General features: G+C 41.9%; 1 protein-coding gene across 3 annotated transcripts in view; it reads left to right on the forward strand.

The window, feature by feature from the left end:
* tdrd9 (tudor domain containing 9) overlaps positions 1-22058 on the forward strand; it is a 117079-nt gene that overhangs the window by 41747 nt on the left and 53274 nt on the right. For 2 of the 3 annotated variants that reach the window (XM_086003094.1, XM_086003092.1), the window contains exons 7-17: positions 6827-6991; positions 9449-9552; positions 9723-9772; positions 10649-10703; positions 12328-12412; positions 14202-14259; positions 17586-17690; positions 18452-18549; positions 18920-19051; positions 19242-19404; positions 19528-19591. In XM_086003094.1, coding sequence (XP_085859220.1) covers positions 6827-6991; positions 9449-9552; positions 9723-9772; positions 10649-10703; positions 12328-12412; positions 14202-14259; positions 17586-17690; positions 18452-18549; positions 18920-19051; positions 19242-19404; positions 19528-19591 — 1079 coding nt within the window. The remainder of the gene's footprint in view (positions 1-6826; positions 6992-9448; positions 9553-9722; positions 9773-10648; positions 10704-12327; positions 12413-14201; positions 14260-17585; positions 17691-18451; positions 18550-18919; positions 19052-19241; positions 19405-19527; positions 19592-22058) is intronic. The other variant, XM_086003093.1, reaches the window with a different exon arrangement.

Consider the following 22058-nt stretch of genomic DNA (forward strand, 5'->3'; position numbering starts at 1 on the left):
AGAGATTATTTCTTGATTTTATTCAGTACAATCAAGGATCAACATCCCTTACGGTGTCTTAAGCAGCGGTAACAAAGTATAAAGATGGGATACAGAGGGGAGCTGAAATAGGGGGTGATGTGCTGCCAATTATAGAGAAAAAAACAAGTCAGCTTGGTAGACAGGGCAAATATATAAGGGCAAGGCTGGATGGCATCTATTTTAATGCAAGGAGTCTTGCAAATAAGGTGGATGAACTGAAGGTGTTGATAAACACATGGGAGTATGATACTGTTGCTATCACGGAGACATGGTTGAGGGAGGGGCAAGACTGGCAGCTCAATATTCTGGGGTACAGAATCTTCAGGCGAGACAGAGGGGGAGGGATAAGAGGAGGGGGTGTCGCAATATTAATTAAGGAATCAATTACTGCCATAAGGAGGGATGATATATTAGCAGGTTCCTCTAATGAGGCCATATGGGTGGAGCTTAAAAACAAAAAGGGGGCAAGCACTTTGCTGGGAGTGTACTATAGGCCTCCAAACAGTCAGGGGGAGATAGAGGAACAGATATGTAGGCAAATCTCAGAGAAATGTGCAAATAATAGGGTAATAATAATGGATTTCAACTTCCCCAATATTAACTGGGATAGAGTGTGAAAGGCTCAGAGGGTGTAGAATTCTTAAAGTGCATCCAGGAGAGCTTTTTGAGCCAGCATGTAGAAAGTCCTACAAGAGAGGGGGCGGTACTGGACCTAATTCTAGGGAATGTGGCCGGCCAAGTGGAAGAAGTGCTAGTAGGTGAGCACTTTGGTGACAGTGACCATAATATGGTGAGATTTAAGGTGGTCATGGAAAAGGACAGGGAAGGGCTGGAAATAAAGGTTCTAAATTGGGGGAAGGCCGATTTTAATAGGATAAGGCAGGATCTGGCCAAAATGGACTGGGATCAGCTACTTGTAGGAAAATCCGCATCGGAGCAATGGGAGGCTTTCAGAAGGGAGATTGAGATCATACAATGGCAACATGTTCCCGTAAAGGTCAAGGGTGGTTCCAAAAACCACAGGGAACCGTGGATATACGAGAATGGATTAGGAAAAAAAGGAGGGCTTCTGGCAGATAGAAAAGGCTAAAGACGGAGGAAGCCCAAGAGGAGTACAAAAAGTGCAGGGGGATACTTAAAAAAGAAATTAGGAGATCAAGGAGGGGCCATGAAATAACACTGGCGAGCAAAATAAAGGAAAATCCTAAGATGTTTTATAAGTATATTAAGGGTAAGAGGATAACTAGGGAAAAAATAGGGCCCATTAGGGACAAAAGTGGCAATCTGTGTGTGGAGTCGGAAGATGTAGGAGGGGTTCTAAATGAATTTTTTGCATCTGTTTTCACTATGGAGAAGGACGATGTAGACATAGAAATAGGGCGGGGGGACTGTGATATGCTCGAACATATTAACATCGAGAGGGAGGAGGTATTGGCGGTTTTAGCAGGCCTAAAAATGGATAAATCCCCAGGCCCGGACGAAATGTATCCCAGGCTGCTGTGTGAGGCAAAGGAAGAGATTGCGGGGGCTCTAACACATATATTCAGAACCTCTCTGGCCACAGGGGATGTGCCAGAGGACTGGAGAACCGCTAATGTAGTACCATTATTCAAGAAGGGGAGTAGGGAAAAACCGGGGAACTGCAGGCCAGTGAGTCTAACATCAGTGGTAGGAAAATTATTGGAAAAAATTCTGAGGGACAAAATTTGTCTCCACTTGGAGAGGCAAGGATTAATCAGGGATAGTCAACATGGCTTTGTCAAGGGAAGATCATGTCTGACTAATTTGATTGAATTTTTTGAGGGGGTGACTAGGTGTGTGGATGAGGGTAACGCAGTGGATGTGGTATACATGGATTTCAGTAAGGCCTTCGATAAAGTCCCACACAGGAGACTGGTCAAGAAGGTAAGAGCCCATGGAATCCAGGGTGCCTTGGCACATTGGATACAAAACTGGCTTAGTGGCAGAAGGCAGAGGGTGATGGTCGAAGGTTGTTTTTGTGACTGGAAGCCTGTGGCCAGTGGGGTACCACAGGGATCGGTGCTGGGTCCCTTGCTGTTTGTGGTCTACATTAATGACTTGGATATGAATGTAAAAGGTATGATCAGTAAGTTCGCGGATGATACAAAAATTGGTAGGGTGGTAAATAGCGAGGAGGGTAGTCTCAGTCTGCAGGACGATATAGATGGGTTGGTCAGATGGGCGGAACAGTGGCAAATGGAATTTAACCCGGAAAAGTGCGAGGTGATGCACTTTGGGGGGACTAACAAGGCAAGGGAATACACAATGAATGGTAAGACCCTAGGCAAGACGGAGGGTCAGAGGGATCTGGGTGTGCAAGTACACAGATCCCTGAAGGCGGCGGAACAGGTGGATAAGGTGGTAAAAAAGGCATATGGGATACTTGCCTTCATTAGCCGAGGCATAGAATATAAGAGCAAGGAGGTTATGATGGAGCTGTATAAAACACTGGTTAGGCCACAGCTGGAATACTGTGTGCAGTTCTGGTCGCCACACTACAGGAAGGATGTGATTGCTTTGGAGAGGGTGCAGAGGAGATTCACCAGGATGTTACCAGGGCTGGAGTGCTTCAGCTATGAAGAGAGACTGGGCAGATTGGGTTTGTTCTCCTTGGAGCAGAGGAGGCTGAGGGGGGACATGATTGAGGTGTACAAAATTATGAGGGGCATAGATAGGATGGATACTGAGGAGCTTTTTCCCTTGGTAGAAGGGTCAATAACTAGGGGGCATAGATTCAAGGTAAAGGGCGGGAGGTTTAGAGGGGATTTGAGAGAGAACTTTTTCACCCAGAGGGTGGTTGGAGTCTGGAACTCACTGCCTGGAAGGGTTGTGGAGGCAGGAACCCTCAACATTTAAGAAGCATTTGGATGAGCACTTGAAATGCCATAACATACAAGGCTACGGACCAAATGCTGGAATATGGGATTAGATTAGACAGGGCTTGATGGCTGGCGCGGACACGATGGGCCGAAGGGCCTCTATCCGCGCTGTATAACTCTATGACTGAGTCATACAAGTAGACTATCCTTTATCCAAAAACCTCGGGACCAGCCGTGTTTCGGTTTTTGGAAAATTTCGGATTTCAGAAGATATTTTATAAGACTGGGAAATTTGTCGGGGGTGGGGGTCGGCGGGAGGGTCGGCCGGGGGGTCGGGGGTGGGTGTCGGCTCGGGGGTGGGGGTCGGTGGGGGGTCGGGGGGGAGAAAAGAATATCTGACAGGCCGCTGCAGCTATCGGACGGGCCGCTGTATTGTTGGGTTCACTCTCCTGGTACCTCCTTCACACTGCCCGGCTCGGCCTGCAATCTCCTACTCCGGAGGGAACTCTGTGACCCTCTGCCCTGCTCAGCGTAAGTTGTGCGCCACTCTGGTCATGTCGTGCACACGACTTACGCTGAACGAAAAAACTTTCGGTTTTTAGAGGTTGTCGGTTTTCGGAAGTTCGGATAAAGGATAGTCTACCTGTACTACCCAGTTATGCCTTGGGTAAAAGTTGCGGTAGGAGTTGTGTGGCCCCTTCAGCACGGTCCTCCGCGACTGCTATTCTCGCCTCCCAGGTATCCGCACCTTCCGGCACGATGCCTCGAGTCCGCTATCCTCACCTCTGGGTGTCAGGCTCCAGTCTTTTACAATTAACTCTTCCTGTGATCTCCTTTTTATACTTTTGTTTCCATTTGAACTTATGGAGTCTTACTGAACCAATCACTTACACTTAACCACCTTCTTTATTTCCATAGGGTCTCCTGTGCCACCTGACCATACCCAGGTTCATTCTTGTGTGGTTTCCCACAGTGACTGTTTTTAAAGTAACAAAGCATAGAGCATTGATTTTATTTAAATCCTATGCAGACCCTTTCCTTATCTCTGTTTTGCTACCTTATCAGTCTAGTTTCTGTGATTGCATAGATTTCAGCCCCAGCTGCATCTTGTTTTCCTCAAGTTATTGTAACTCCTGTCTTTTCAAGATCTGTGACTTCATGCGTTTGAATGCTCTATTGTCTGTGCTGCTTTATTAGTCAGTCAAGTTAGCTTATTTTCCCATCTACCATTGCTACAAGCTGGTTATGATTGGTTACTTTGCTTTGTAAGCTAATTCTAATTGTTTGTGTATATGTGTTTATATAAATAAGTAGTGATAAACAAATCAATTAGTTAATAAGGAAATTAGCTATAATTTCACAATATATCTTGTTGTGTAACTGGAACAATTGTAGTCTCGCCAGTGCATTGTAAAGCCTTAGCATAACTTCTGTAAATGTATTCTGTTAGGTTTTTAATTGCTTTGCCAGAATGTCTAGACATTAAGGCCGCGATTTTATAGATCGATGCGGCTTGGGAGCGGGTCAGGTGACATCTGGGTTCCAGTCCCACCCCCAACTACATCCGGCCCACAGACGTGATTTTACGTCCTGTGGGCTTGCTGGCCAATTAAGAAGAAGCCGGTCAGATGATGTCATTTGATGACGCGTCATCTGCTGGTTTTCTTAAAGGGACCACGCACAATTTTTCTTTGCTGTCAAACACAGATATGAGCTGTCATTGAGGTGCTGCAAACACTGACCGTGACTGTTCACAGGTGAGTTCTTGCACCCAGGCTCTCCAGTGACTCCCTCCTGAGGCTAGAACAGGTGGCAGCTGCAGGTGAGGTTACAGAAGTGATCTGTCACTGGTGAGAGAGGTTCTCCCAATGAGGTGGGACTAGACAGCCAATTCAGAACTTGTTACCTATAGAAAAGAGTAAATACATTAAAAATGATTTCCCCAACATTTCCTTACCTCTGAAACTCACCAGTGCACTATTGGATCCTGCACCCCACTTCTGCAGCTGTCATCAATGCAGAAACATTACAGCAGACTCAACACGCCACACTTACCTGGCATGGTGTCGGGAAGCCCGAAGTAGTAGAAGTGTCAAAATTATAAAAGAGCCTGTTACCTGCCTGGTCACAACCTTTAACAGGCAGTTAAGTGGCTATAACCCTCTTCCCGACGCTAGGTGTCGGGTCCATGTGCAAATCGGGGACCCAACACTTGGAAAGATTGATTGGAGGCAGTTTGACAGCGGGTTTCCTGCCCGCTGTCAATCTTTGTGATTTTGCCAGATGTCCCGCCTCCAAACCCGCCCCCTGAGCGCCGGCAAAATTCCGGCCTAAAGGTCTAGACACATTGCTATCACACTGCCTCTCTGTAACTCCTTGTGTAAATTCAGTTAATTGGTCAAAAAGCTTGCGTCATAATTATACAATGTACGATACTTCAGATTTATTAGTCTAGAGATCTGGACACCATTTGGGGAGAGGGTAGATTGATTTCTGCAGGTCAGAGGTCTGAAAAATAGCCAGAACAGAAATAATGGAGGATTTTATGCATCCAGTCCTTGACTTAAAAACGGCAGAGCAGACATTAAAGAGTATGTATTTTTCTAGAAATGTGCAGGATTGTTTCCTTAAGCAGTTTGTTCAACAGCCAATATTCTGAATTTAATCTTGTGATGATTCTTGTATCGTACTTAAACTAGAAATATGGAGCTTCTAAGATCCAGTAATCATAATATCACTCAAACTGAAATACTAATGAATATGCAAAATGTGCACTGAAACAGAAATAGGCATTTTAAAAGAGTAGACATCAAGGGAGTGTAAAGTGGATTCAAGGTTAATTTCCAACAAGTGTTTGATACGGTTTCAGTAAAGTGTCCTGGAATAAGAGGTAAATTTGAAAATTGGCACAGAAACAACACACAGGATAGCCATAATTGGGGACTTTTAAGGCTGAGAAGACTTTAGGAGCAGGTTACTTTAGCTGCTTGATTTTTTCCCCCATTATAAGCATGAACAGTAGTATAATGAACATATGATAAAATAGGAGGGAAAAATAATGCAACCAATTTAAGAAGGATTTAGATCTTTTAAGATAACTGAGGCAATAGCTGTCGGGTGCAGTTCAGTGTGGATAATCATAAAATTAACATGGAATGGATAATACATTTATGAATATCAACACATAGAAACATAGAAGATAGGAGCAGGAGTAGGCCATTCGGCCCCTCGAGCCTGCTCCGCCATTCAATGAGTTCATGGCTGATCATCCAAACTCAGTACCCTGTCCCTGCCTTCTCCCCATATCCCTTGATCCCTTTAGCCTTAAGAAATATATCTAACTCCTTCTTGAATATATTTAATGAATTGGCCTCAATTGCCTTGTGTGGTAATTTCACAGGTTCACCACTCTCTGGGTGAAGAAATTCCTCCTCCTCTCTGTCCTAAATGGCTTACCCCTTATCCTTAGACTATGACCCCTGGTTCTGGACTCCCCCGCCATCGGGAACATCCTTCCTGCATCTAGTCTGTCTAGTCCTGTTAGAATTTTATAAGTTTCAATGAGATCCCTTCTCATTCTTCTAAACTCCAGCAAATATAAGCCCAATCGACCCAATCTCTCGTCATACGTCATTCCTGCCATCCCAGGTATCAGCCTGGTGAATCTTCGCTGCACTCCCTCCATGGCAAGAACTTCCTTCCTCAGATAAGGCGACCAAAACTGCACACAATACTCAAGGTGTGGTCTCACCAAGGCCCTGTACAACTGCAGCAAGACAACGATTAGCTGCAACAGGAGAGCAAAAGAGGACAAATCTAAAGTGATCATACTGTTGCTCTGCGAGGCATTAATCAGATGCCATGTGGAGTTGTGGCCTTGTAAAACATTTTGGTTTTAATTTTGATACAATTATCATGGTGATTTCCCCTTGCTTTGAAAAGCATTGTTTCTTAAATTATCACAGGTGATCTTAATGTCTGCTACAATTCATTGCACGGAGTTTGCAGACTACTTCGCAGTGCCATTCCGAAAGAGCCTGTCCCCTGCGTATGTATTTGAGGTTGAGGGAGCCCCATACAGCATTGATGAATATTATCTCGATGATCTCAAAAAGCTTATCCACTTCCAGGTGAGGTGATTTTTTTAAAAATCTTGAAAATTTTAGCAAAAGGAGCATCTTTACATTAGATATAGTACATTATATTCCTTGAATTTAATCGGCACAAAACTGCACAGCTTAATTTAAAAGTACAAATTTCATGTCTTAGAAGTACTTGTGTGCTTTGTGTTCTACAGAGTTATGTTTGTGTCCTATTCTAATAATCTATTAATTGAAGGCTTCATTCATTGAAGTACTGCAAATTGGAATTTGCGGGTAGAGGAAATCACATCTGTGTACATTAACTGGCTATAGCTGATGTGGTTATCGGTTAATTGGGGGCAGTTTTTCCCAAAGTTTTCCTACCCTAGTGTCCAACAAATTTTGTTGGATAATGGGCAACTATTTTGTGAAAAAGAGACGGAAATACAGATGGTACAACTTGACTGACATTTCTTCGTCAGAACTAGAAACTCAAAGAGAAGGGCCCCTTAATAGGGTTGGACAAAATAAGGCGAAGGCGGGGTCCAGTCAGAGTATCAGGAATTCTGTCAGAGGAGTCAGTAGGTAAGATGAGAAGCAGATAGGTTTTTGAAAAGCTGGCAGGAGATAACAAATGATGGATGATGTGTAAAGATTATCTCGGTGAGGCAATGATGCATCTTTAAAAGAACAAAAGGGTGTCAAAAGGTGCACGGGAAAGGGACAGAATTGCAAATGCAGAAAATATGAGATAAACCAGAAAATGCCAGGCACGCACAGCAGGTCCTCTGGTATTTGAGAAGAGAAGAAATGAGCCAAGACCCCTGACAGAACTGTTCTGACAAAGGATCTTCACTCAAAATGTCAACCAACCATCCCTCATTCTCTTTGAGGCTGATGGGCCACTATGTATTTCCAGCACCCCCTACTTCCAAGAAAATGCAGTTCTGGAGTTGCTAAAGTCGATTGTTTTGATCAGAGAGTTTGAGTGCTCAGGAGAAAGATGTGATCCTGAAGCTAGTGTTGAGCTTGATTCAAACTGTTTAAGGAGGCTAAAGATGGAGGGGTCAGATTGGGAATTAAAGCAGCCATAAAGCAAGATCACACTTTCATGGAGATCTGAGGTATTCAACAAAGCATCATTCGATCTGCGTTTTTTGCCTCTCCCAATGTAGCGGACACTGCATTGTAAGCAGTGACTACAGTGTACCAGATTGGAGGAAGTTCATAAATTGCTGTCTGACAGGAGAAGTGGTGTGGATGAGGGAGACCTTTTTTGTTTTAAGAGGGAGTAGGTTGAGAGCAGGGCCTATAATATGAAGCGGGGATGGTCAGCTCTGTCTACCACAGCTTGGGGGAAATGTCAGCTGAGGAAAAAGGATTTCAGAAGTTTTAGAGCAGAAAACGTGAGTCATGAAAACACAACAGTACTGGGGAGAAAGGAACAAAGCTTTAAAAGAAGTGCAATGGGAAGCGGCAAAATTCAGACAGACATGGTAAATGGGCTTGTAATCGACATTTATGGGAAGTCCATGACCAGAGATGGACAATAATAAAGGGAGGAATCAAGTGGACGATGAACTATTGTAATCTGTTTTAAAAACGATAATTATGATTCAGTTGGGATCTTGGCTGTGGTGGCAGTTGGGGATCTACATTTAACCTTGGTGACCTTGGGAGAGGGAGGAAAAAATCAGTCCGAGTTCCTGCTCCTGATCACTATCCATTGAGCCCTTGCAACATGCTCATGTGTAGACATCTAGTGAGGACAAGATCAGACTCTGGTTTAATGCCTCCTTTTATCAAATGGCCCATCAGCACTCTGTTCAGGTTCACGCATGAATAATAGCCATTTGGATGAGGTAGTAGAGGTGCCTGTGCCGTATTCTGGCGTAGCATTGATTCCTCTAGAACAGTAGAAAATTAAGGAAAATAAAACTTTAAGTGAATTTATTGCTTTTAAATGTGGTTCAGCATTCGAGTTGTCCATTTTGAGATAGTACAGTAACATAGTGGTTGTTACTGGATAATCTTGACTAATAACCCAGAGAACATGATCCCACCATAGCAGTTTGAGAATTTGAATTCAGTTTTTAAAAAAAATCTGTAAATAAAACCTTGGTTCAGCAAAAGTGACCATTGAAACTGTTGGGATTGTCATAAAAACCCAACTAGTTAATTAATGTCCTTTAGGGAAGGAAACTTGCTGTCTTTACCTGGTCTGGCCTATATGTGACTGCAGTCCCACACTAATGTGATTAACTGTTAACTACCCTCAAGTGCTGAAGTGGCCGATCAAGCCACTCAGTTGTATCAAACTGCACCTGTTCAAGAAGGCCCACCACCACCTTTTCAAGGGAAACTAGGAATGGGCAATAAATACCAGTTTTGCCAGCAACATCCACATCACAAGAATTAATTAAAACAAAAAGTTACCTTGCATTGTTTTGATATCCACTCCATTCTAAGATATGGAATGACGGTTCTTCTACATATAATTCCTAGGTTGCACCTTCATTTTTTAATGAGCCAAAAATCCTGCCTGAAGTCTATAACATAGCAGAAACTCTGATCCTCTACTTTGATGAGCTAGAAAATAAAGAAAAGGGGTAAGTGACAAGCAAGGAATTTAATTTTAATTTGAAGTACTTGATCTGCTGCAATATTTAGGATGACTCTATGCATGTTTATCCACAAATGCATTAATTATGCATTTCATTACAAGATCAATTGCTGAAGCAAATCTTAATACCGAGTATGTTAACTTTAATTTTAACAGGTCAACAGGAATGAGCTTGAACCGTGGCAGTGTATTGGTATTTCTGCCAGGTAATGTTTAGAAACTGTTTAAATATTAACATTTTGTAAGTGAAAGAGTGACTCAGATGTTATCTACCATCTCTCCTTAACGGTACCAAGCATGCTTCAGTTACAAACGTTCAGCTCCTTGATGATGTAATTTCAACCAAACTACACTGGTAAAGCTGATCAGTAACATTGGCAGAAGAGCTTGTATTCAATAAAGCCTTATTTGGGAGGCTGTAGAGAAAACCCATCTCTTGCTTCTGGACCCAGTACGGCTCAAAACCACACTGACCAGGATGAGGATGGATTACTCCAAACTAGAGTCTGCTGTCTAACATCAGGGCAATGTGGATTGGCTGTTGCTCTTCTGATCTGAGCTGAACCACATTAAGTTGGTGCTTGGCTAGACCTCTGTATTCTTTCCAGGAGTAGGAGGTGCTGCAGCTGCACCTCAGCATTCTTTATCAACCCAAAACACCTGCATGCAGTATCAGAGATGCTTTCCCTTCTTCTGTCTGTGGGTGTTGTCAGCTCGAATTATTTTAAATGCAGACTTGCCCTTAATTTCCTTACCAAGATGGCTGTAACATGCACTAGAAAAATGCAGATTTCTCTGATTCCCTGGTTTAATTTTTCTATGTTTTTGTGCTGTTAAGAATTGGGAAGATCAAATTTGTGATGACTGTTATTACAAATGCCTTTGAAACATTCTAAGGTTTCAAAAAAAGCTGCAGACTACTTTGCATATTCAAAATTTTAGTTTTTGCATTCTTGTGCAGAAAAGTGAAATGTGCAATATATTTGCAATTAGGATATACATTTTCTTAATCTACATTCATGCATTCTCTCTCCCCACCATGTTCCCTCTTTCTCTTCACCTCTACCCTACCCCCACTTTAGGCCTGGTTGAAATAAATCACCTGCATGAGGTCCTCACCTCTATGGTTCAGAAGAGGTAAGGCATTGCTGTTGTGGTTTAGTTTCTGTATAATGCATGCAACAGGGAAGAAAAACCTCTGACAATGCTTTTAGTCGTCCCTACTGGTGTGTCTCGCTGGCTCAGCATCTGTTTTCTGCGTGTCTGAGGCAGCTTGGGAGGTTTTTCTGCATTAAAGGCGCTATATAAATGCAAGTTGCCTTAAATCTCTGACTTTTTTTTAAAAAAAATGCAGATAGCACAGTTTCCCAGAAGTTGATGACCAACACAACTCTGAGGCCTGTTTCAAGTCCCAAACTTGGGAAAGTCAGAGAATTGTAGACTCTTAAAGCACAGAAGGCCATTCGGCCTATCATTCCTGTGCCGGCTCTTTGAAAGAGTATTCAACTGGTCCCACTTCCATGCACTTTCCCCATAGCCCTACAATTTTCTCCAGGAAATTTCTTGTAAGATTGTTAATTTCTACGACTTAAGAAGCAGCATTTTGAATAAAAAATACTCCTACAGTCTTTCCTTTTTCCTTTAGTGTCCCATCAGGAATTGTCGATCTATTTTGAAAGAGAATGCCGTGACCCACTGAGCATTTCTAATATGATAAATAGTCATGCATAACCATTTGTAGTCTCATCTTGGACTCCATGTACAGCAAAGTTCATTATAAAATTGTCAACATTTACCTGGAATACATTGCTATGCCTGTAGGTGGCACTCTGAGGGGGGTTTTGAATGTTAACAACGTTGATAGCTGAAACAAAGCGGCTATATAGTACAGGAAACTTTGTGCTATCCGGCACCCACGGGACCACGCTGCTGCCGTTGCCTCAAAACTTCAGGATAGACCAGCGTCAATGTTATCAGATAGGAGCTTTTCATCTCCGTATCTGACGACAACAGACTGTTGCTTAGCAACAGCTTGTCAACACTCGGCCCAGTAGCTTGGCAGCGTCTCTGAAGCTGTTGCTAAGCTACAAAGACGCTTTCCAGAGCCTGCCTGTGAAAAGAAAATGCTAGGAGAAGAAAAAAAACCTAACCAAAACGGCTGCTGATTTCTGCCGTTAGATCGAAGCTGCCGGACATTCAACCTCCGGATAGCACAAAGTTTCCTGTATATTGACATTTAAGAAAATAGTTGGAAACACAAAAAAGCCATTTTGATTCCTGAGCTTTGAGAGTAGAATCATAGATCATAAAATTTTCAGCTTAGAAGGAGGCCGCTCAGCACATCCTTCCTGTGCTAGATCCACGGCAGAGTTCATTATTCTAATTCCATCCCTTGCTCTTTGTCGTAGTCCTTTACTATACTAGTAAATATACTACAGTTTAAATATTGTGGATCTTTGTCACATTACAGATTTTTTTTTTCCTGAATCGAGTGTTGAAAGTTTGGCCACAGTTGCACTATATTTTAGTCGTCTTCAGTTGTAAAAAATCTCCACTCCAACCTGTCAACACGTTTAGACTCTGTCCTTGCAAAATTTTGCTTTAAAAATAAAGTTAGAGATAAGCACTTCGACTGACTGTATTAACTTTTCCTTCAATACAGAAGTGTAGCTATGACAAAAAGTTTGCTTAAAATGCATGATTGTGTGATGCATTCTTATCCATAAAGTTCTCAAAATAAAGTACGGTATTCTGTTTGTAGGCTGCATGTATATCCACTGCACTCAAGTGTGACCTTGGACGAACAAAGTAATGTGTTCCTGAGCCCTGTACCAGGCTATAGAAAGGTGAGAGTGACACTGAAACCTGCTGAAATAGTTCTCAAAAAAAATTACATAATTAGAATTGTTCTCTAGTAAAATTACACTTGGTTTTGTGATTCATTGGACGTTGGGCTATTTCCTCATTTTGACAACTGGTACTATATGAGCGAAGTGCTGTTTATTTTTAGTTCAGTTTCCTACAGGCAAATTGCAGAAATGTAGTTACATTGGGTAAAAATAGCTTCTAGTTCCTGCATGAGCAAAGTCAAACGGCAGTAGTGGTCTATAAATATGTTCAGTACAGAGAAAAAAGGGCTGCTGATCAGTGTTGCGGCATCATTTTTAACATTCCGATGTGTCACTATGTGGATAGACTAGTTCTTGTTAAGAGTGAAATGGATATATCCTTCTTGAAGTTGTATGTTGTTTTGGGTGCACCGTATGTATTACGGCAGTTTGTCCTGTGGATAAATTGAGGTGAAATTGGAAGAGTTCATAATCTGTTGGATTGTTTCCAAGTTGTGTACCTCAGTGAAGGAAATTGAATTGCTGACATTTAATCACTTGAAGCCCTGCAGAAAGAAGTAGGTGTTGCATACAGATGCAAGGGGCATGTACAGCATGTAGTTCACTAATTGCTCAATTTGTTACAATTGGCAGTGTCTTAGTGGGCATGTGAAATAAGCCAAAGAACAGAATCAAATTACTGTCTGCAAATTATTTAAACTTTTCAGTTGTCTCTCACACATTTTCCAGATGCACTATGTAGTTTTTAACCATCTTAGCCACTTTTAAGTTTGTATTACATAATACACTGATGTGTGGAATAAGTGGTCGTTGGATAATTCTGGCAGCTTATGCTGGTGTCCACTGCATGAAGAATGGAGGCATGGTATGGAATTATTGCAAGATTAAAATTGGTTGGGTGTGGGCAGGGTGTATCTGTTCTGATTGTAGTTGGTTAGGAATGGGAATCCAGTCCCGAGGAATCTCTCTGCAGTTTTTGCTGAAACTACCTAATTATTTGTTTTTTGTTGCCCCTCGACTTAACCATTCCATTGCACTGCTGGCCGCCTCCCATCTTCCACCCTCCATAAACTTAAGCTCATCCAAAACTCTGCTGCCTGTATCCTAACTCGCACCAAGTCCCATTCACCGATCACCCCTTTGCTCGCTGACCTACATTGGCTCTCAGTTGAGCAACGCCCCGATTTAAAAAAAAAAAAAAAAATTCTCATCCTTGGTTTTAAACCTCTCCATGGCCTCGCCCCTCCCTATCTCTGTAACCTCCTCCAGCCCTACAACCCTCTGAGATATCTGTGCTCTAATTCTGACTCCTTGAGCATCCCTGATTATAATCACTCCGCCATTGCCGCCCGTGCCTTCAGCTGATGAGGCCCTAAGCTCTGGAATTCCCTCCCTAAACCTCTCCACCTCTACCTCTCTCTCTTCCTTTTAAGATGCTCCTTAAAACCTACCTCTTTGACCAAACTCTGCCCTAATATCTCCTTGTGTGGCTTGATGTCAAATTTTGTTTGATAACACTCCTGTGAGCGCCTTGGGACGTTTTACTACATTAAAAAGCTACAGAAATTCAAGTTGTTTTATTACAAGAATGATTTCTAATATATACATATTCCCTTAGTTTGTGGATTTAAACTCCAATCACATAGTTCTGTAATGTATGGAATTTACATTATATCTGCTTACTTTATTTATGCCATAAGATTGGTGTAGAAATGATAGAATTCTAACTTGTTTATTTAATATTTCACATTAGATCATTGTTTATTCTGGTTTCCTTTTAAAATAGATTATTTTGTCAACAAATATTGCTGAGAGCTCTGTCACGGTTTCAGATGTTAAATATGGTAGGTCTTCATTATTCTGTCTTGTTTAATGAGATTTTACTGTTTATGACTGAGTTTGTACTATTTAGGGATAGAATTCATAAAATAATTCTAAACTTGTATTTCAAACATTTAAGAGGACATGCACTTATGATGACCATTTCAAGAATGTTTGATTGAATACATCAGAGCCAAATCTTAAAGGTACCATATGTAGCATCAATTTCAGAAGGTTTTCAACCTAGTTCCTTATACAACTCTCATGAAGAGTCCAGAGCTGTGGGAGTACATGGCCAAATCTTGAATTTGTATTTGGTCTGTTTACTCCAACTGTGTAACCGCCAAGAGTGGATGAGATGAAAACTTGCTGAAACCATCTCTCTTGAAGGAGGAGTGAGGTGAGGTGAGGTTGACCACTGTCATCCTGTTCAATGCAAGAGATGGCATCTGGATCTTTCTGGAAGAACTGCAGCCCTTTTTGCAAATTATACTGTGGTGTTGGTGGAGTAACCTGGAGATCTTGTGCACCAGACCTTACAAAGTAATCTGTGTGGATATGCTGGTGGGTGACCCAAGCTCATTAGTATGGCTTTGCAATGCTCAAGAGAACATCTCAAAGTACTGACTGGAGGACACAAAGGGCATCTGTCCCATTTATTATAATAGTATCTAGGGGTCTTGGTGGATGCGAACCTCAGGACTAAGATGAGAGGGGGTGGAAAGGCTAACGTTATATATAATACAGGTGTTCAAATAATTTCCTTCATGGTTCAGAACTCCCAACCACGTGATAGAAGAGCTTCCTGCAGCTCACGTGACATCAGAACCAAATTGTCAGGTAGATGTGTGGCACAAAGGGGAGATGGTTGCAGGGAGGGAAGACTCCGCCTATACTGACCTTTCACTGAATATTCTGAAGGGAGAGTCTGCCTCAACACATCTTTGTCAAAGCCCTAAATATGAGGACCTATATTAAAATGTTAGTGATGTGTAAACATGATATTTGACACTGAACTTGGATATTTAAAACATCATGGTGAGTGACACATCGCAGGCTATTCTGTGCAGGTTCTTCCACCACACTTTAGGCAGATGTTTATCTTATAGCTGATATGCAAACTGAGACTTGGGACAACAGCTGCTGGAAGTTGATATCTGTAGACTGGATATGAGAACACAGGCTCCTATTCAAGCTACGGTTCTTACCAGGATTATGTAGCAGAGAGAGGAGCAGATGCTGCTGAAGATTTGCATCCCCACCATTGGAATCGCCATTTGAAGAAGTGTGGCTTTTACAGATCTGGGTCTGTCGTAGATACCTTCGATTCAGTTGCTCCTGTAAGCGCTCTGTACATAGTTTTACCTGAGTTGACTAACCTTGTCCTATAGCTACTAATACAATAGCAGGACCCATGGAAGTAACAATAGATCCCTCTAGTGAATTTAAATGGGTATCTGTCTTTGCACATGTATTTCTGTAATCCCTCCAAAGGCGAACCAAATTAACACGATCTGAGCCTAACACCGCCTCATAAGTTGCTTTTTTCCACTAAGGTGAAATGTACAAAACAACAGGTATAGTCAGAATTACTTAGTTCAATTTAATTTATAGTAAGGTAATTATACAAAATAAAGAACATACAATACTAACCCCACTTCGGTGCAGCATCATAAACCGAATAATCGCCCTGCATCCTGTCCTACAGCCTAGCACAGAACTACTCTCCCTCCAGGCCCTTGCATTTTGCACCTTTTTCTACCTGTGCAGCACCTGTTTCCAAAAGCCAAACTGCCTTTCTTGGTGTCCTGTATTTAAAAGTCTTTCAGTCTGTCAAAAAGCCTGCGTCAGACCACCAGCGATCAAATGGTTTCCAACACAATAGTGAGAATGTTTTTCCGAGTACCTAGACAACCTAACAAATTGCTTAATTTTTAATCTCTGGGAGAAGGGACTTCCGATTTGCCATATTAACCACCCTGTTGTCTGACTTTTTTCAACTTGTGAGAATGCACATTAATTTAACCCTTCACACTCTTTCCCCCCCCCCCACCACTCTATTAAAAGTAACTCTCTTCCAAATCATTTCTGTGGAAAAATCGTCAAAGTTCAGAAATGTGATGGTGTTCATCCATGTTGTGGCCCGGGACATGATGACTCATTCACACATTTTATGGTGAGTAGCGCTCATGAGGTCCTAGTACCTGCTGCCACCTAGAAAAGGCTCAAACTCATGCTTACCAGTTGTCCAGTTGCCTACTAGTGACTGTCCTTTTGATGGGGGTAGGCAAGTGAGGTGTTTTGGGGTTTGAGTGGTTCTAAGATGACATGCCTAGTAGTAGAAGTTTGGAGCTAAGTCAGTCCTCCTGTGGCAGACTTGAGCCTGACATTTTACTCCAGCGGACTGTTGATTGACAAGCCAATCTGGCTCACGACTGGAACCTCACTGGGGGTTGAGATTCATCCCACTCCGCTCCAAGCCAATACCCTAACGTGGTCCTGGCTGGACAAGCTGCAGGGTGTGTGGTTTAAGGTGATTAAACGCCAGCAGTGCCCACACAAATTTATGGGCTTCTACTCCTTGGTTCTATCAACATCTGCCTAAACTCTTTGGATTTAAGGTGGGTCTGTATCTAGAGGGAGCGGGTGTATATTTCATCTCAATAAAAAAAAAAAAAAAAAAAAAAAAAAAAAAATCTACCTGTGTGGATTTCTCAGTAGTTTGGTTTGGAGACTTTTAACTATATTGATGGGTTTCTATGCATGTCAGACACTTCGCTGTGTGTGGGATTCATCCAAGTCCATATCCAGGGGCCTGTCATATTAGCTTGATTCTTTGCTTCCTTGGTACTTGTTTCCCCTGCACTGAAGCATTCATCTTGTACTGTAGTTTGGATTTAGATGCCTCACTTATGTTAGTTATTTCCATCTCTGGGACCTTGCCACATCTGCCATTCTGCACAAAAAAAGGTGGACCTCTACAAAGAAAAAAAAAAAAAGAAAAAAAAATTGTTACGCCATATTCAGGGCCCTAGAGGACCGTATAGACTTTTGATGTTGCTAGAAAAACTTGGACTAATGTTTATCCAATTTTGATGTTTATCAAGCAGGTCGGGTTGTCTCCTGCCAATTGTTCTTTTGTCGTCCAGTAGAGAGACACATCAGATTTTAGGAATAACCACAAATATGTAGCTTAAACTATAAATTAATATCTATGGTATAGTTTTGAACTATATATTTTCTTAAAATAACCTTATTAATCAAATCTAAGAGCATTAATTCTGGGTTTGTTCTTTCTGAAAATTGGTTTGTTCAGCATTGTAAATACTCTTTCTTCTAACAATGCTAGTGATAGACTTTTGTTTAACTCGTATTCTGGTTTGTGATGAAGACACAAACTACCAGAGCCTTCGCTTGAGCTGGGCTTCAAAGATGAGCTGTAATCAGAGGAAAGGTAAGAAAGAGTCCAGTTTTAAATTTATCAAATGTTTTTGGGGGGAAAACAGCACAATTTTCAGTTCTGGAGACTTCCTTCATCTATCAGACTTGAGCTTGATGTCTTTTTGTTGGGAGTCGAGGCTTTATTGGTAGAGCTACTAGACCACTTCATGAATTCCAATCAAACTCTCTTGTCAATTAGATCAATTGGTCACTAAATATGTAAAATGATTAAAATAGGTTACATATCTGGATGGCCTTGTTGATGTTTCAAATATTTCCATTCAAATTATTGCTCAAGCATTATTAGAATAAAGGAAGAAGGAAAGAGCTTGCATTTAAATAGCACATTTCATGTCCGCAGGATGTCCCAAAGCACTTTACAGCTAATTAATTACTTTTGAAGTTGGCCACTGTTATGCAGGTAAATGTGGCCAACTGTGCGTAGCAAAGTCCCACAAATACCAAACGAGATAAATGACCAGTTGATTTGTTAGTGGTATTTTAAGGGATTATTGTTGACTGGGACATGGGGTGAACTCTCTTCAGATAGCACCATGGGATCTTTTACCTTTACCTGAACAGCCAGACGGGACCTCTAACATCTCATTTGAAAGATCATTAAATGTAATAAAGGCATGATAGCAAGAATAGGATACAGCATAACATTGGGAGAAATTCTTTCTTAACTGAATGCTATAATGCATTTAGATTTTTGTCAAGAGAAATTGCACCATTCTCATTTTTCAAGCAAGTTTTCAATTACACCTCAAATAGGCCGTGCTGGTCGTGTTTCAAAAGGATACTGTTATCGATTAGTGACGTATGATTTCTGGACACACTGCATCCCTGATCATACAGTACCAGAGATGCAGGTAAAAGCCTCTTTTCCAAGAAAAAACACTTTGTCCTGCATATCTGCTTTCACCTTAAAATGAGACTGACTTGAGTGTTCTTTAATCAGTTGTTAAACACTGACATATTTAACACGCATTAAATGCTTATTTTTTAGTAAAATTATTTTGAAATTTTACATGATTGAAGTATTGTCGCACGAAATGCATTGGATGCCTGTCGGACGCAGTATGTAAATTTCTGTAATTATACGTTTATTACTAAATCTACAAATTTCTTGCAGCCAGATGATTTTTGATTTAAGTTGTAAGGTACATATAGGTAAAGAGAAAAGGTACATTTTGGTAAAGAGAAAAAAACCAAACATTTGTGTTTCTCTGAATTTCTTAGCGCTGCCCGTTGGGCAGTACTGTACTGAAAGTCAAATTACTGGATATGGGAGAACCAAGAGCTTTGTTGGCTTCTGCTTTATCTCCACCCAATCTGCGAGACATTGAACGCACAGTCCTGCTACTGAAAGAGGCAAGTAGCTGATCAGTCCGTGAATACTGACCTTTTGTTGTGAATCTTTTCACTAAATGCCAAAAATCTAATATAAACTATTTAGTTAGTGTAGTGTTTTTATCATACAGAAAATAGTCACTATACTTGTGGTGTTTCCTGAAGTGGTGAAAAACACTAATATGGCTGTTTTGTCTTTTTACGTATAAAGGTGGGAGCACTTTCTGTTGAAATGAAAGGAGCAGAAAACCCATATGATGGAGATCTGACATTCTTGGGAAAAGTATTGGCAAATTTGCCTGTGGATCTCCAATTAGGAAAACTTGTAGTCTTAGGACATGTGTTTGGCTGTTTAGAGGAGTGCCTAATTATTGGTAAGAATGTAGAAATATAGATGGAGTATTAAATTTGAATAAACTATAAAATAAAATCCAAGGAACAAAACTTTGACAGACTTTCTGAAACTCATTTTAATAAACTGCAACTTTCCCTTCTAGCTGCCGCTCTTTCACTGAAAAACTTTTTTGCAATGCCTTTCAAGCAGCACCTTGAAGGATACCGGTAAAGTTGAATTTCTTTTGGGGTGGGAATGGGAGAGGAAAAGGGAACGGGAGAGAAAAGGATGCTAAACTACTAGAATGTTCCTCCAACAAGTGGGAGAAGCTCATGGACTTCTTTGTCATTGTGACTGAGACGATCCGTTCAGCTGCCTCTGCCGCTTCCCTCCCTTCCCCAGCCCACTGAGCCAAACTTTCTCTAAGGTTCCCCCCTACCCTAGCCCTGAGCTTGCATCTTTCTCCAGTTTCTCTCCTAATTCCCCTCATGCCCTCTGCGAGCTCATCTTGTCCATGAGACCCACCTCCTGTTCCCTCGACTCTATTCCCACTAAATTGCTGACCACCCACTTCCCTTCCTGGCTGATATTGTTAACGGTTCTCCTCAGGTACTGTCCCCTTACTTTCAATCACCGTAATTGCCCCTCTCCTCAAAAAACCAACCTTTGACCCCCTCCGTCCTTGCAAACTACTGCCCATCTCCAGCCTCTCAAGTCATTGAACGTGTTATCAAAATCCGATCCCGTCTTTCCTGGAACTATGTTTGAATCCCTCCAATCAAATTTCTACCCCTGCCACAGTACTGAAACAGCTCTTATCAAAGTCACAAATAACATCCTATGTGACTGTGACAATGGTAAGCTATCCCTCCTTGTCCTTCTCTACCTGTCTGCAGCCTTTGACACGGTTGACCACTCCATCCTCCTCCAACGCCTCTCCACCGTTCAGCTGGGTGGGACTGCACCTGTCTGGTTCCATTCTTATCTAGCCAGTCGTAGCCAGAGAATCACCTGCAATGGTTTATCTTCCTGCTCCTGCACTGTTATCCCAAGTGTCCCCCAAGAATCTATCCTTGACCCTCCACCTATTTCTTACCTACATGCTGCCCCTTAGCGACATCATCCGAAAACACAGCGTCAGGTTCCACATGTACGCTGACCTCGCCACCTACACTGTCTCTAAATTGTCAGACGGCTTATCCGCCACCCGGTACTGGATGAGCAGAAAGTTCCTCCATCTAAATATTGGGAAGACTGAAGTCATTGTCTTCAGTCCCCACTTAATTCCTTGCCATCGACTCCATCCCTTTCCCTGGCAACTGTTTGAAGCTGAACCAGACTGTTTGCAACCTTGGTGTCGTATTCTGACCACATATGTAACATCACCTATTTCCTCCACCGTAACAGCACCGACTCCGCTTCAGCTCATCTGCTGCTGAAACCCACATCTATGCCTTTATTACCTCTAGACTCGACTATTCCAATGCACTCCTGGCCTGACACTCATCTTCCACCCTCCATAAACTTAAGGTCATCCAAAACGTTGCTGCCCATGTCCTAACTCTCACCAAGTCCTGTTCACCCATCACCCCTGTGTTCGCTGACCTACATTGGTCCTCCAGTTAGGCAACGCTTTGATTTTAAAATTCTCATTCATGTTTTCCATCTCCACGCCCCTCCCTATCTGCAACTTCCTCCAGCCCTACAACCTTGAGATATCTGCACTCCTCCAATTCTGGCCTCTTGCACATCCTGATTTTAGTCGCTTCACCATTGGTGGCCGTGCCTTCAGCTGCTGAGGCCCTAAGTTCTGGAATTTCCTCCCTAAACCTCTCTGCCTCTCTACCTCTTTTTTCCTCCTTTACAATGCTCCTTAAAATCTACCTGATTGTCTGCCCTAATCTCCTTATGTGGCTCGGTGTCAAAACTTGTTTGATAATGCTTCTGTGAAGCACCTTGGGATGTTTTATTACGTTAAAGGCGTTATATAAATGCAAGTTGTTGTTGATAAAAGAAGGATCACAAAAAAAAAGCAAATTTGGAATGTAACTGCACTGTTGAAGTAATGTGTAGCACAGAATGGTGGGATACAGATTTGCAGCGATAATTACCCACCCTGCACAATAAATTACTAATGCTAGCTGAGAGGGTTGGGGGAAGATAAGAAAATAAGAATTAGAATCTTTGTTTTTACCGGGGGTAATTGGATAAAGACTGTACACCATAGAATGAGTGAGAAGGAGAGGATTTTTTTATCCTTCCTGTTCAGAAATATTTTGGGCAAAACAAGTTTCTTTTGTGCTCATCTAGGTTAACGTTCCATCTGCTCTGTTCCAATGTGCCTCAACCTCAGAGAGAACTCCTTATTCCACTATTTCTTACATATCCATTAATTGGACCTTGCTGTCATTTTTATAGAATACTTATATTACTTATAGCGAAGTAGCAATTTGCAGCAAATTGGGAAGTAACAAAGTAGAGTATGTTAGAGCAGTGTTGTCCAATACATTAGCCACGAGCCACATAGATTAATTGGGAATCCAGATGTCTAATTGCACCTCTCTCACTCTTCCCCCTCCCCACCCCCTCTCTTCTCCCTCGTTGATCGAACACAAAACAAAGTCTACAATAAGTGTGTATTCTCTCTGACACAAACAAAACTATTAAATTTACCTCAAGATTTTGAATTTTTTC

The sequence above is a fragment of the Somniosus microcephalus genome, chromosome 12, assembly GCF_052327205.1.
Source record: "Somniosus microcephalus isolate GS21.2 chromosome 12, FLI_Smic_1.0, whole genome shotgun sequence".
In the NCBI taxonomy this organism is placed as follows: domain Eukaryota; kingdom Metazoa; phylum Chordata; class Chondrichthyes; order Squaliformes; family Somniosidae; genus Somniosus; species Somniosus microcephalus.